The sequence below is a fragment of the Mustela nivalis genome (genome assembly GCF_964662115.1).
Source record: "Mustela nivalis genome assembly, chromosome: 9".
NCBI classification, from domain to species: domain Eukaryota; kingdom Metazoa; phylum Chordata; class Mammalia; order Carnivora; family Mustelidae; genus Mustela; species Mustela nivalis.
Window position 1 is genome coordinate 54,521,245 of NC_139028.1, and position 13,307 is coordinate 54,534,551.

At 39.9% G+C, this 13,307-nt stretch overlaps 1 protein-coding gene across 5 annotated transcripts in view; it reads right to left on the minus strand.

The window, feature by feature from the left end:
- ANKRD42 (ankyrin repeat domain 42) overlaps window positions 1-13,301 on the minus strand; it is a 57,077-nt gene extending 43,776 nt beyond the window's left edge. For all 5 annotated transcript variants that reach the window (XR_014298717.1, XR_014298718.1, XM_082682885.1 and 2 more), the window contains exons 1-3: window positions 12,262-13,301; window positions 10,070-10,233; window positions 1,925-2,032 (exon numbers count right to left, since the gene is read on the minus strand). Coding sequence is in view for 3 of the 5 variants with exons in the window: in XM_082682885.1 (XP_082539011.1) it covers window positions 1,925-2,032; window positions 10,070-10,233; window positions 12,262-12,319 (330 nt within the window). In the remaining 2 variants the exon portion in view is untranslated. The remainder of the gene's footprint in view (window positions 1-1,924; window positions 2,033-10,069; window positions 10,234-12,261) is intronic.
- Between the last annotated feature and the right edge of the window lie 6 nt (window positions 13,302-13,307).

Here is a 13,307-nt window from a genome sequence, read left to right on the forward strand (position 1 = left end):
AGCACCCTTTTCAACTGCCTGGATCTTCTGCACCCAAATGTCCTATAAGCCCCCTAAACAACATGTACCAAAATGAATTCAATATTTTTGCTCCCATATCTCTCTTGCTTTTCAGATTTCCCTATCTGTAGTGTCATTATTATCTGCCATACTGCCTCAAAACTTTAAAAGTTTCACTCTATTATGTCAACACCTGCTTTTCAAGATGGCTTCTGTCATTTTCTTTCTTTCCCACTGCCACCACCTAATTTCTCCCTCTGTGGGTAGTGATGACACCAAAAGTCTCTAACTGGTCTTCTTCCCTCCAAACTGTTTCCTCATCCTAGGTAAGCCCAGATACATCTTGTTAGAATAATTTCCTGAAATACTGCTTTCATTACTGTTACTGTTACTTTCATTACTGTCCTCTGTTAATGTGCATGTGTATGTATGCATAAGTATGCATGGGTGATATATGTATATGTAAGAGTATATATTTGTACACATATAAAAACTCTTACACAAATGAATCTTAATTCTAAGACATTTTACCTATCTGGCTATCCAAACTTAATTCATAACAGTATACAACAATAAAACATCTACACCTTAGTCTGGCTCATACAATAGTTTACCCCTTGAACACATCTAATTTTTCCAATTTAAGTACTACACATAGAATTAGAGCATAGAGATTCATAAAATAAAACCTAGGTTCAAATTCTGGTTTTGTCACTTACTTAGGCAAGGTACTTAATTTTCAGAATCTGATTCTTTATCTATAAAAAGGGGGACTCCTAAGATTACTGTATTAAATGAAGTGATGAATGGAAAACCATAATTCACACATAAAAAATAATAATCATTTTTTATTGCTCCTTACTTTCTGAACTCAATCTGTTCTTTTCGGCTTAATTGAGTTTTTATTGTCTCCATTAATGATTTCTCTATCTCCTTCTAATCATTAAGACCTTAATCATAGACTGTACTTTGTACTGTTTTGTAACTCACTGAGTAGAGAACCTCTCATTCCAAGTAGAATCTCAGGCTTCTTAGAGGGAGGAACCATTTGCTTATACAATTTTGTATTCCTCCAAATTCCAGTCTACTTCAGTATTGATTATATCCAGTTAATCTAATAAGCTAGATCCTGCACATATTAATGTGAAATTCTGGCCAGGAAACACATTAAATAAGAAATTTAAGGCATGACAGGCTATTAAGGAGATAATCTGGACATGTCTGAGACATCTCTTTAAGACGACCTATCATGGGACGCCTGGGTGGCTCAGTTGGTTAAGTGGCTGCCTTTGGCTCAGGTCATGATCCCAGTGTCCTGAGATCAAGTCCCGCATCGGGCTCCTTGTTCCGTGGGGGAGCCTGCTTCTCCCTCTGCCTCTGCTGCCAGTCTGCCTGCCTGTGTCCGCTTGCTCGCTCTCTCGCTCTCTCTCTCTCTGGCAAATAAATAAATAAATAAAATTTTTTTTTTAAAAAAAGATGACCTGGGAAGCCTGGGTGGCTCCGTGGGTTAAGCCGCTGCCTTTGGCTCAGGTCATGATCTCAGGGTCCTGGGATCGAGTCCCGCATTTGGGCTCTCTGCTCAGCAGGGAGCCTGCTTCCCTCTCTCTCTCTCTCTGCCTGCCTCTCTGTCTACTGTGATCTCTCTCTGTCAAATAAATAAATAAAATCTTAAAAAAAAAAAATAAAAAAGATGACCTATCAGATAGCCAATTACTTCAAAGATAAAAGGATCCCAGTCTTACACAATTTGTTTAAGTTGTATTTGGTACCAAATATCTGAGCCGTGGAATTCAGTAAGTACTCGTTTAGGACAAAGAACTAAATTTATGGGTCATATTATTATAATAAAAACAACAGCCCAACAAAATTAAGCTAAAGTTATTAAATGTACTGATTTTTTTAAAGTAATCAAAATTATTATTACCTGCATACAAGCATCCTGACCTCTGATTGCAGCTATGTGAGCTGCTGTCCAACCTCTCATGGTTACCTGTGTGATATCAGCTCCATGCCAGAGGAGCCAATGAAGACACTAAATTAAGAAAATAACATGTTAACAAGTTATAAGTCGGATTTTTTTGAACATCTTTAGATCTTTGAAATTTAGTCTATTATCATGAAATACCATAGCCTGGGAAGCATCATAAGTAAGTGAGGGGGCTAGTTTTAAGAAAAACAAAAGCATAAGAACAATGATATGGTAACCACTTGGCCTTATTATTGGGTCAACAATAGGGAACAGTGGGAGCTGTGGCAAACTGGAGATCTCATTCCTTGTCCATAAAGTATAAATGCTACTTAATCTCAGCCAGTTGTTACTATAAGTGAAATGTTAATCCAAATCTTATATTTCACCCATATTGTGTAAGCCAAACAAAACAAATCTGCAAGTCATATTCACTCAAAAGCTGCCAATTTGCAACCTCTGCCACAAATCTTTAAATGAGCCCAGATGCTTCTGTATCAGAGCAAACATTGTTATTTTGGTGATATTTGCTAAAAAAAAGGAAAAAAAGTGGCTTACAAAAATAAGGGGGAGAGTCAAATGCATCTTCATTTAATATTTTAATTAATGTAAATCTCAATAGAATACAGTACTAGAGTTCTGTGCCACATATGATGTTACTGTTTTTATATATTCAAGTTTGGGGATTCTATCTTCAAGAAGTTTCTTTTTAAAGAATTGGTTGTATCTTTAGTATACACTGTCATATTAGTCATAGCCATTACCATTTGTTGAAAGGCTTAACATTTAATTATCATTGGCCTGTCATAGAGATAAGCGGCCAAGAAAATAAAAAGATTTAAAAGAAGCTCAGTGTCACTACTAATCACAGTAAGTCACCCATTTATCAACAAATATTTATGGAGAGACTACTACATGCTAACATTATTCAGTTATAGGAAAATAAAAACCACTGGAAACATTCATGTAACTAGTTTTCTATTTCTCCTGGGTAAATATGTAGGTAGGATTACCGGAACACAGGTAAGTATATGTTCAATTTTATAAGAAACAGCCACACTCTCTTCCCAAGTAGCTATACCATTTTACATTTCTACTAGCAGTATATACGAGTTGCAGCTGCTCCATATTCTTGCCAATATTGGTAGTATCATTTTTTGTTTTTTGTTTTGCCATTCTAATAGGAATGTATTGGCATCTGATTGTGTTTTTAGTTTACATTACCTTAATGGCTAATGATGTTGAATACCTTTTCATGTGCTTGATTGCCATCCATATGTCCCTTCAAAGTGTCAAAGTCATTTGACCTTTTTTTTTTTTTAAGATATTATTTATTTATTTGACAGAGAGTTCACAAGTAGGCAGAGATATAGGCAGAGAGAGAGGGGGAAGCAGGCTCCCTGCTCAACAGAGAACCCAATGAGTGGCTTGACCCCAGGACCCTGAGATCATGACCCGAGCCAAAGGCAGAGGCTTTCAACCCACTGAGCCACCCAGGCACCCCATCTACCCATTTTTTTAATTGAGTTTTTTTATTTCTTACTATGGAACTATTAGAGTTTCATATGTTCTGGTTATAAATTCTTAAGATAGGTGATTTGCAAAGATTTTTCTCTAATGTTTTCTTCTAGAAGCTTTAGAACATTACGTGTTGCATTTGTTTATGATCTGTTTTGAATACATTCTTACATAAGGTGCCAAATATATCATATTCTCACATATGACTGTTCCATTGTGCCAGTACCGTTTAATGAAAACACTATCTGTTCTCCATTGGACCTCATTTGCATCTTTGTCAAAAGTCTACTGATCAGGGCACCCAGTTACTACTGATCATTAACACCCAGTTAATGTCTGCCTTCAGCTCAGGTCATGACTTCAGGATCCTGAGATCAAGTCCTACATCAGGCTCCCTGCTCAGCGGAAAGCCTGCTTCTCTCTTTCCCTCTGCTCCACCCCCAGCTCCCTGCCACTTGTGCTCTCTCTCTCTCAAATAAATAAATAAAATCTTTTATTTTTTTTTTTTTTAAATCAACTGATCAATCTTACTGATGTGGCTAAGAGCCAGAAATGGCTAAGTGAGGAGCTTGAAGCAGTGATAAAACTAGACAAAGTAGGGGCTCCTCAATGGCTCAGTCAATTAAGCATCTGACTTCGGCTCAAGTCATGCATGATCTCAGGGTCCTGGGATTGAGCCCTAGGTCAGACTCCACCCTCAGCAGGGATTCTTTTTTTTTTTTTTAGATTTTATTTATTTATTTGACAGAGAGATATCACAAGCAGATGGAGAGGCAGGCAGAGAGAGAGAGAAGCAGGCTCCCTGCTGAGCAGAGAGCCCGATACGGGACTCGATCCCAGAACCCTGAGATCATGACCTGAGCCCAAGGCAGCGGCTTAACCCACGAGCCACCCAGGCGCCCCCTCAGCAGGGATTCTTGATTGTCCCTCTCCCTCTGCCCCTCCTCTCACTCATGTGTGCGTGCACGTGCTCTCTCTCTCAAATAAATACAATCTTCAAAAAAAAAAAAAAAAACTAGGCAAAGTTGTCAAAAACAACAATGTAAAGACTCTGAGAATGTCAGAGGCACTAAACAAAATAAGCAGCGTTAACTCAAGAAAATGTTCTGAATCTCAATAAGAACAGGTGGAGTCAGAAGCAGAAAGCCTGGGACTACAACTATCCCTAACCGGAGCTACATGGTGCAGAAGTTCTACCCAGCGGACCACTCCATTGCCCTGCTGGAAGGAATGAAGACTCCATGCCCACACACAAAGTCAAAAACAAGTCCAACCTTTGGCGCCAAAAACCTGGGAAAGCCAACATTAGCACTCACCTGAAGTCACAATACTGGTGAAGACAAACAACAAAAGACCACCTAGAAAATTAATGAACAAAAGCCAAGAAAAGAGACAACAAGTGGGCCTTGCTAAGATTCCCCTTAACCCTTGTCATCTACAAGGCTAGGTACATGTACAAAATTGCTTACATTCAGGAAAGACTGAAGAGGGCCCAAGTTGGCTAGACATTCCTGGCTAAACGTAAGGCCTTGCAAACACATTTGGGAAAAACAACAACAACAACAACAACAAAGTCAAATTGACCTGTAAACTGGACTTTGAAAACATTCTCCACACACAGACTCAGCAAAAGATTAATCCTTACTAGGTAAAGGTATTCAAGCACAACCTCTGATCAATCACTGACCCAAGAGTGACCCCTAGCCAGACTTAAAAATACTAACAAGAATTTTTAAAAACCAAAACAAACAAATTTAAAAAATGGTGTAGTGACTACATATTGTGGGGAAACAGACTCCACACAATTAGTCCAAGCAAGTCAACAAGCAAATACACAGCAATAAGCACATCTGGGAGGGATGCAGTGAATAGGAACAGAATTAAAAGCTGCTACAATAGATAATCTAAAATGTACAGTTTTCAAAATGTCTAGGCAAACTAAAAAATTATGAGATTATAATTATACAAAGAATGTGTGACCCATACATGGGCAGCGGGGGAGACAACAATCAATAGAAACTATCTCTAAGAGGGCCCAGATGTTGGACTTAGTGTGACTTCAAAGCAGCCATTATAAATAGCTCCAGAGAACTGAAACAATTTTTAAAAGAATTTATATCTAAAGAATTAAAGTATGATGACAATGACTCATCCAATAGAAAATACAGACAAACAGAAATAAGAGAAAGATAAATACCATATGATTTATCTTTCACTTGTAATTTAAGAAACAAAACAAATGAGCAAAGGAAAAAAAGACAAACCAAGAAACAGACTCTTAACTATAGAGAACAAAATGATAGTTATCAGAGAAGCAGTAGGTGGAGAGTGGCTGAAACAGGTGATGGGGATGAAAGAGTATACTTATGAAAAAATAGATATATGGGTGCCTACCTAGCTCAGTCAGTGGAGCATGTGAGTTCAAGCCCAATGTTGGATGTAGAGATTTTAAAAAAATAAAAGAAAATCTTCAGTGGTGAGCCATTGGATGGCTCAGTCAGTTAACTATCTGCCTTAAGCCCAGCTCATGATCCTAGGGTCCTGAGATAGAGCCCAATATCAGTCTCCCTGCTCAGCAGGGAGCCTGCTTCTCCCTACCCCTCTGCTGTTCCCCCTGCTTGTACTCTCTCCCTCTTAGTCAAATAAATAAATAAATAAAATCTTTAAAAACAATTTTTTACACACAAACACTCATAAAAATGTGTTAACTGAATTAAAGTTTTGCCTAATTCACAATACGTTTGGGAAACAATTCAACATTCAGGATAAAAGCCTAATTCACAATACGTTTGGGAAACAATTCAACGTTCAGGATAAAAATAAATTTTATGAAATTTAAATAAAACTATAAATATCTCTGTTTTTGAGACTATAATTTATAGTACATTTATTTATAAAGATTCATTTTAATTTTGAATTTTAATTATTCTGTGACCATGAATATTCAAATATTGATTCACATCCACATACATGATATACTATTGTATTTCCAAAGCTAACTTCAAAAATGTGAAAGATGTAATACAATTGAAAAAAAAAAAGGAAAAAATTGTACAAAGAGACAAATTATTTTTTCAAAAAAAGAAAGAAGGAAAAGAAATTCTGGCAGTGAAAAATATACCTGAAATAAAGTTTACCACAGGGGGCTCAAGAACTGATATCATCTGACAGAAGGAAAAGAACTAAAGTCTAAGAAAGCAGGTTTTACCAGTTGTTTATTTAGTAACCATTTCATATTACCAACATAAGTACCACAGTCTTAAGATATTTCAGAGAGGGAGTGCCTGGGTGGCTCAGTCATTAAATGTCTACCCTCAGCTCAGGTCATGATCCCAAGCTTCTGGGATGGAGCCCTGCATCAGGTTCCCTGCTCAGTGGGAAGCCTGCTTCTCACTCTCCCACTCCTCCCGCTTGTGTTCCCTCTCTCGTTCTCTCTCTGTGTCAAATAAATAAAAAAATTCTTTTTTTTTTCTTTTTTTCTTTTTTTTTTTTTTTTTTTAAAGATTTTATTTATTTATCAGAGAGAGAGTGGGAGAGAGCGAGCACAGGCAGACAGAATGGCAGGCAGAGGCAGAGGGAGAAGCAGGCTCCCTGCTGAGCAAGGAGCCCAATGTGGGACTCGATCCCAGGATGCTGGGATCATGACCTGAGCCGAAGGCAGCTGCTTAACCAACTGAGCCACCCAGGCGTCCCAATAAAAAAATTCTTAAAAAAAAAAAAAGATATTTCAGAAAGGATAACAAAACGTAAAAGCATTGATGTAGTACTCAAGTAGATAATTAGGAGATGATCTTTACATGGGAAGGTAGAAAGTCACCAAAATCTTTTGGTTTAGATTTATTTTTGTTAAAATTTCAACAAACATTTCTGGAATATCTGTTATACACTGTTCTAGACACTTAAAATTTTTTAAAAATCAAAAAATTCAGCAATACAGCCAACATTTATTATGAATCCAATATACCAAACATTATGCCAGATGCTGGGGAAAAAAAAGAGGAATAAAACCTAAATGGTACCTTCAAAAAGCTCAAAACTCTAAAAGAGGTTCAAGGTGATAAATTCAATGTGATACATACAAATAGAATTTTTTAAATATGTGTAAGACTTAGGGGTAGATCCTAGGTAGTTTATTGGGGAATATAAGGGGGGTGGGGAACACAGAGGCTTTACCAAATGGGTGCTGCCTGGCCTAGTTTTCAACCAAGAAACCAGTAAGAAAAGATGAGACTAAGCAGATAAAAACAACATAAGTTTACAGTAACATGAAACAGCAGACTTGTGTAGGACATGACAGTAGTCACCAGTACTACAGAGTAAAACAAGTATGATGGGAGATGAGGTTGGAGAGAGAAGTCCCTTCTAGTAAATATCTTAAACTTTATAATAACTTATGGGGGAGTGCGTCACTACATGGACTTAAGTAACATCAGATATTAGTTTTGGAGGGATAACTTTATACTGAATATGAATTAAAGGTGGATGAGACAGAAAAGAAGAAATCAATTAGATCTAAAGCAATGGCTAGGAGGATGGAGAGGACAAACAGGAGATGAAGATGGAACAAAATCAAGGATCTGGTAATCAGTTCTCACTACATCAATATGCATTATGAAGTACACCTTCAGACAAATGTTGCTACTGTGTTTGCTTCTGGAAAAAATGAAGACAAGTCAATAATGACGCAAAGTCATTAGCCTGGAAAACTAAGAAAGGGAGGGAAAAGGATACTGGTTTAGTTTTAGACCAATGTGAGATCCTATCAGATATGCCTGAGGTGTTGATCAAGCACCTGATACATAAGCCAGAGTTCAAGAGAAAAAGCAAACCAATGAATTATTCTGTTGTAGCAGTAAAGCCAAGGAACTCTAAAAGACGACCTAAAGAAAGGATATAAAGTAGGAGAGAAAAGGTCATTAGCAGAGGAATAAAAAAATGCCTCTATTTGTAGAGCAGGCAGAGGACATTAATCAAAAAAGACCGAGAGTAATCAGAAAGGATGAAGGATACCAGGAAAGAGAGGAAACCCCATCTTATTTGATTATGGCAGAGTGAGATCACTACTTCTTCCTCTCTTGGCAATCATTAAAAAAAAAAAAAAAAAGGCAAGATAAGCAGGAAGAACACCCCATCTTTAATGAAACTAGGACTGACATCTGAAGCCAGAGAAGAGATGGGAGATCCACCAAAGTCAATCCAGAAGGGATGTGGAAGGAAACAGAAAAAAATACCCACCCAGGGTTATAAACTCACAAAGAACTGTCAAGGCACATTTCTCCTAGGTGAAAGGGAGCCACTAAAAGGCCAAAGCAAAAATCCTGTTTACAACAGTTCAAGCAGGGCACACAAACTGGTGGAGAGTATAAAGTTATCGTTCTCAAACTAATTATCTGATATTACTTGAAACCTTCCTTAAGTCCAAAACCCATCCCCTACAGGATAAAGTTCAAGCTATTTAATATAATCCTCAGGACCAGATTTGGTTCCAAGAAGCAGAGAAGCCCAAACAGGAAATCACACAGAGAAACCATATTCAGAGAAAGCAGTCTCTGTGTGTCTGGAGCAGTAAGAGACTTTGTACTGAACAGAACCACTGCAGCCTACAGGCTGTAGTCACGAAAATAAGCTCCACACAATCTTGAATCATGAGGAAAAAGTCCAGGTGGCTTTTCACACAACCCAAGAGAAAGTCTGCATACAAATATTCACTAAGCACTGCCTGTACTAGCTGAAAATGGAAACCAACTAAATAGCCATCAATCAAAAAGTGGATAAATTCTGATATTAATCTAAGTAGATGGTATTGTAACATGTCTCAAAGAAATGGAGTACATAAATGTAACCACATAGTTAAGATCCAAAACACATCATTGAACACAAAAAACTACAAGATGATACACATAGTATGATGTCATTTATATAAAATGTCGTTAAAAACAATGCTATAATCATATGTAATAACAACATATGAGTTGGGAGGAGAGGAATGGCACCTGAAGGGGGTGCTAAGGGACTTCACACGCGACTATAATATTCTCTCTTTTTTAAAAATCTAAAATAACTATAGGAAAAATTTTAGGATTGACAGAACTGGATATTCCCATGCTACCGTCTATAAATTACCCTCCATGCTTGCCTTTGGAACATAGTAACTACATTGTGAGGAATCACAAACAAGCCCAGGTGGAGAGACTTCACATAAAAACCCACATGGAGAGGAATTAAGGTGGCCAGGGTGTAGCTAGCATCTTCTACCAGACACCTGCATGAACAAGCCTTCAGAAGATTCCAGACTCCGCATTTAAATCTTCTAGCTGAAGCCCGACACATCACAAAACAGGACAAGCTGTCCCTGAGATCCAAACTCCTAATTTACTCCTGAGCACCAATGGTCATTTCATGCCACTACCTTTTGAGACAATTTGTTACAAAGGCACAGTAACCAGAACAACAAATATTACAACGAAATGAAAAGAAAAAAATATTTCCAGTGCCTAGTATAAAGTCTCAGTCCTATTTGCTAAATTTCAAAATTGCTAACAGTTGTAAACTTACTTCAGTTTAATAATTTATACAGCCTCTTACCTCCAAACTTCCAGAATGTGCTGCCCAATGTAAAGGGGTAAACTTATGGAGAATGTCTGCTTCATTTATGCTGGCTCCTCGTTCTATTATATCTGAAAGCTGCTTTACGTCTCCAGCCCGTACAGCATCATGTATGTTACCAAAATGCACTTTCTTCCGGGCACCTACTGAAAATCAAATTAACATATATCACAAAACTTAAAAAAAAAAAAGACTAAAGCAATGATTCAACAGAAAGCACAAAATCACTTTGGCTTTCCAAACAATTTACTACAAAGAACTGATTAACAGTTCAATCACACTTCCATTTCAGCTCTAACACATAAAAAGCACAGAAGTTATCACTCCCATAGGTAAAGAAAAAGCTGGACAAAAGGAAAATCAACAACTTTTCTTGGACTCATCAGAGAACCAAGTTCTCAGAGCCAGTTGCCTCCCTGAGTCTGGACACACAAATACAGAGAAACACAAACAAGTTCAGCTTACCTGGAGCAAAAGCCACTGGAGCCATAAACTTCCAAGCAATGAAATGGTAATTTTGACAAACTGCTAGAGGCTGGGCAAGTATTAGCCTACGAATGAGAAACTCTCTAGGGCTACAGTCTTAAAATGCCCCCACATTTTCATAGATTTTACCCTACCAGGGTAAATCCCACCAGGTTATCACTGTGAAAAGAATTACTTCATGTCTTTGGCAGGGAAAGAGGGAAAGTAACCATTCTGAAATACACCCAGTGCATTCTCCACAAGAGAGACCTACTCTCCAATGATTTTAACAGAGCCCTAACTCACATAGGCTGATATATTCCACAATCTTTTTCTTATCCTTCTCATTTGTACTACACTAAGAAAGGAATGGCAGGTCACAATGTTTACTTCATAACACTCCAGCGGTCTTATATTTTACAATTTAATGTTCCAAACATCAAAGCTACATTGTGACTGTGAAATTTTTTTTTTAAGATTTTATTTATTTGTCAGAGAGAGAGAGGGAGAGCGAGCGAGCACAGGCAGACAGAATGGCAGGCAGAGGCAGAGGGAGAAGCAGGCTCCCTGCTGAGCAAGGAGCCGGATATGAGACTCGATCCCAGGACGCTGGGATCATGACCTGAGCCGAAGGCAGCTGCTTAACCAACTGAGCCACCCAGGCGTCCCTGTGACTGTGAAATATTTTAAGCCAGAAGCAACAAAGGTACCTAAGCATGAACAGTTGTTGGAAGAGAAAGAAGAGAATTTAATCAAAGTATATCCTGAACAAAAAGGCATGATTCCTGACCTCAAATGGTTTTTTAATTTTTGGTAGATAATCTATGCAATCTATACTACTATTTATCTATGTATATGTCCTTTCTCCACAACTCAAATGCTAGTTTCTTGAGGGCTAGTATCATATCTTATAGCACTCCTTAACAAAATGCTGCACATTTTACTCAAAAATCCTTTCTGAGCATCTACCATGTGCCAAGCACTGTCATAATATCTTTCCCTGCCTACACCTTAACCTTTTCCTTTTTCAATATTATCACAGTGCTTGGCAGGCAGAAGCTAAGACAGTGAACAGGATATAAGAAACCATACCACCTGGCCTCGAATGCTTGGGAGTATTTTTCTTTGGGGGCTATAATGTATCAGAGAAAAGGACTGAATCTCAAAAAATTAAGTCATTAAGGGTGTTATCAATAGTCCTTGCTCAAACCAAGATGGCACAAGAATCTCACAGCCACACAAGTTTCCCGGTCAGTTCTCAATAACAGCAGACGACCAGGGAAAAAAGCACCAGTGATGGCATTATCCAGGGGGAAATAATAGGATTTAAGGAGAGGATGGAAGAAAAGTTAACTACGGGAAAGGGAGAGTTAATAGAGTGGAAGGGAGAAAACTAGGTAAGTCTAAAGTCATCTCCAGAGGGTCAAATGCTGCAGAGAAGCCAAGGGTCTAACATTTAACAAGCGTTTATGTCAGTCTGGACTAGAAGTCTCAGGAATAGTGCAGGTGGAAAGAATGAGAGGAAAGCTGGAGTGAAGAAGGATAAGAAACAGGTGAACAGCTTTGGGACCCACTTAAAACAAGTCAATTAAGGGAAATCAGGAGTCACAGCTGAGAAAGGAAACTGCCAGAAAGGGCCAAAGCAGATGTGGATGAAATCAGAAAAGAGTGGCAGAGACAAAGGCAAGCGAAGTAGTCTGACTCACACGGGGTTGCACTCTCCCTAGAGGAGGTGGAAGGGCCTGAATCGGAAGCCCCTGGCATGGTGCGATCCTTCGGACTCCGGGGAGGACCCGAGTCCAGGCCCCCGCTGCTGCGGCGGTCTTCACTTGCTGTCACCCACGAGCCACTGCAGTGGCTGCCTTCGTCGTCGCTAAGACTGGGTACCTGATCCTCCCGGGTTTTCTCCCAAGAGTTTCCGCTGCGGAAGCCCTCGTCTATACGTTCTCTCTCCCAGAAGCCACGGAGGCAGCGGCTGGCGTCTACGCTGACGCTCACCCCGGAGGAGTCGCTGGCCGCGTAACCGCGGTCTTCACTTACTCCCTCCCAGGAATTACTGAGGCTGTGGCCGCCATCGACACTCCCTTCCTCCCAAGAGCCACTGAGGCGGCGTCTGCAGTAGTCACTGCCTCTCTCCCCGGAGTGGCTGAGTTGGGGGTCCGGGACTACTCTGACACCCTCCCAAGAATCACTGAAGCACAGGCCGCGGTCTTCTCTGACCAGTCCCTCGCAGTCACTAGTTTGGGGGCTCCCGACTTCACTTAAATTCACGTCGCTGCTGCTGAAGCTTTGGTCTCCCCTTACTCTCTCCCAGGAGCTACTGTGACGGCGCCCACCGTCTCCCGTAACTCTCTCCAGAGAGACACTGCCCAGGTCTTCACTAACTCTTCTAGAGTCACTGCCGGAGAAACCGATGTCTTCACTTAGTCTTCTGCTAGAGTCCCTACAGAGGTGACCGCCATCTTCACGGATTCTTTCCCTGTCTTCGCTGGGACTACAGTCCTGGTCTTCGCTAACTCTCTGCCTTAATTGGCCCCGGTGTTGGCCGTGTCGGCCGTTTATCCTCCACACGCGGTGGCTACTGAGGCGGCCGCCGTCTTCGGCCGCTACTCCCCGCGAGTCGCTCCGGCGGCGGCCGCCGTGGGCTAATACCCTCTCCTCCAAGTTGCTTTCCAGCCTCCCGACTCCAGCCAACCTGTTGGAGGTGTGCTGGAGCCGCTGCCTTGGAAACGGGTAAACTTCCGGCGTGCTG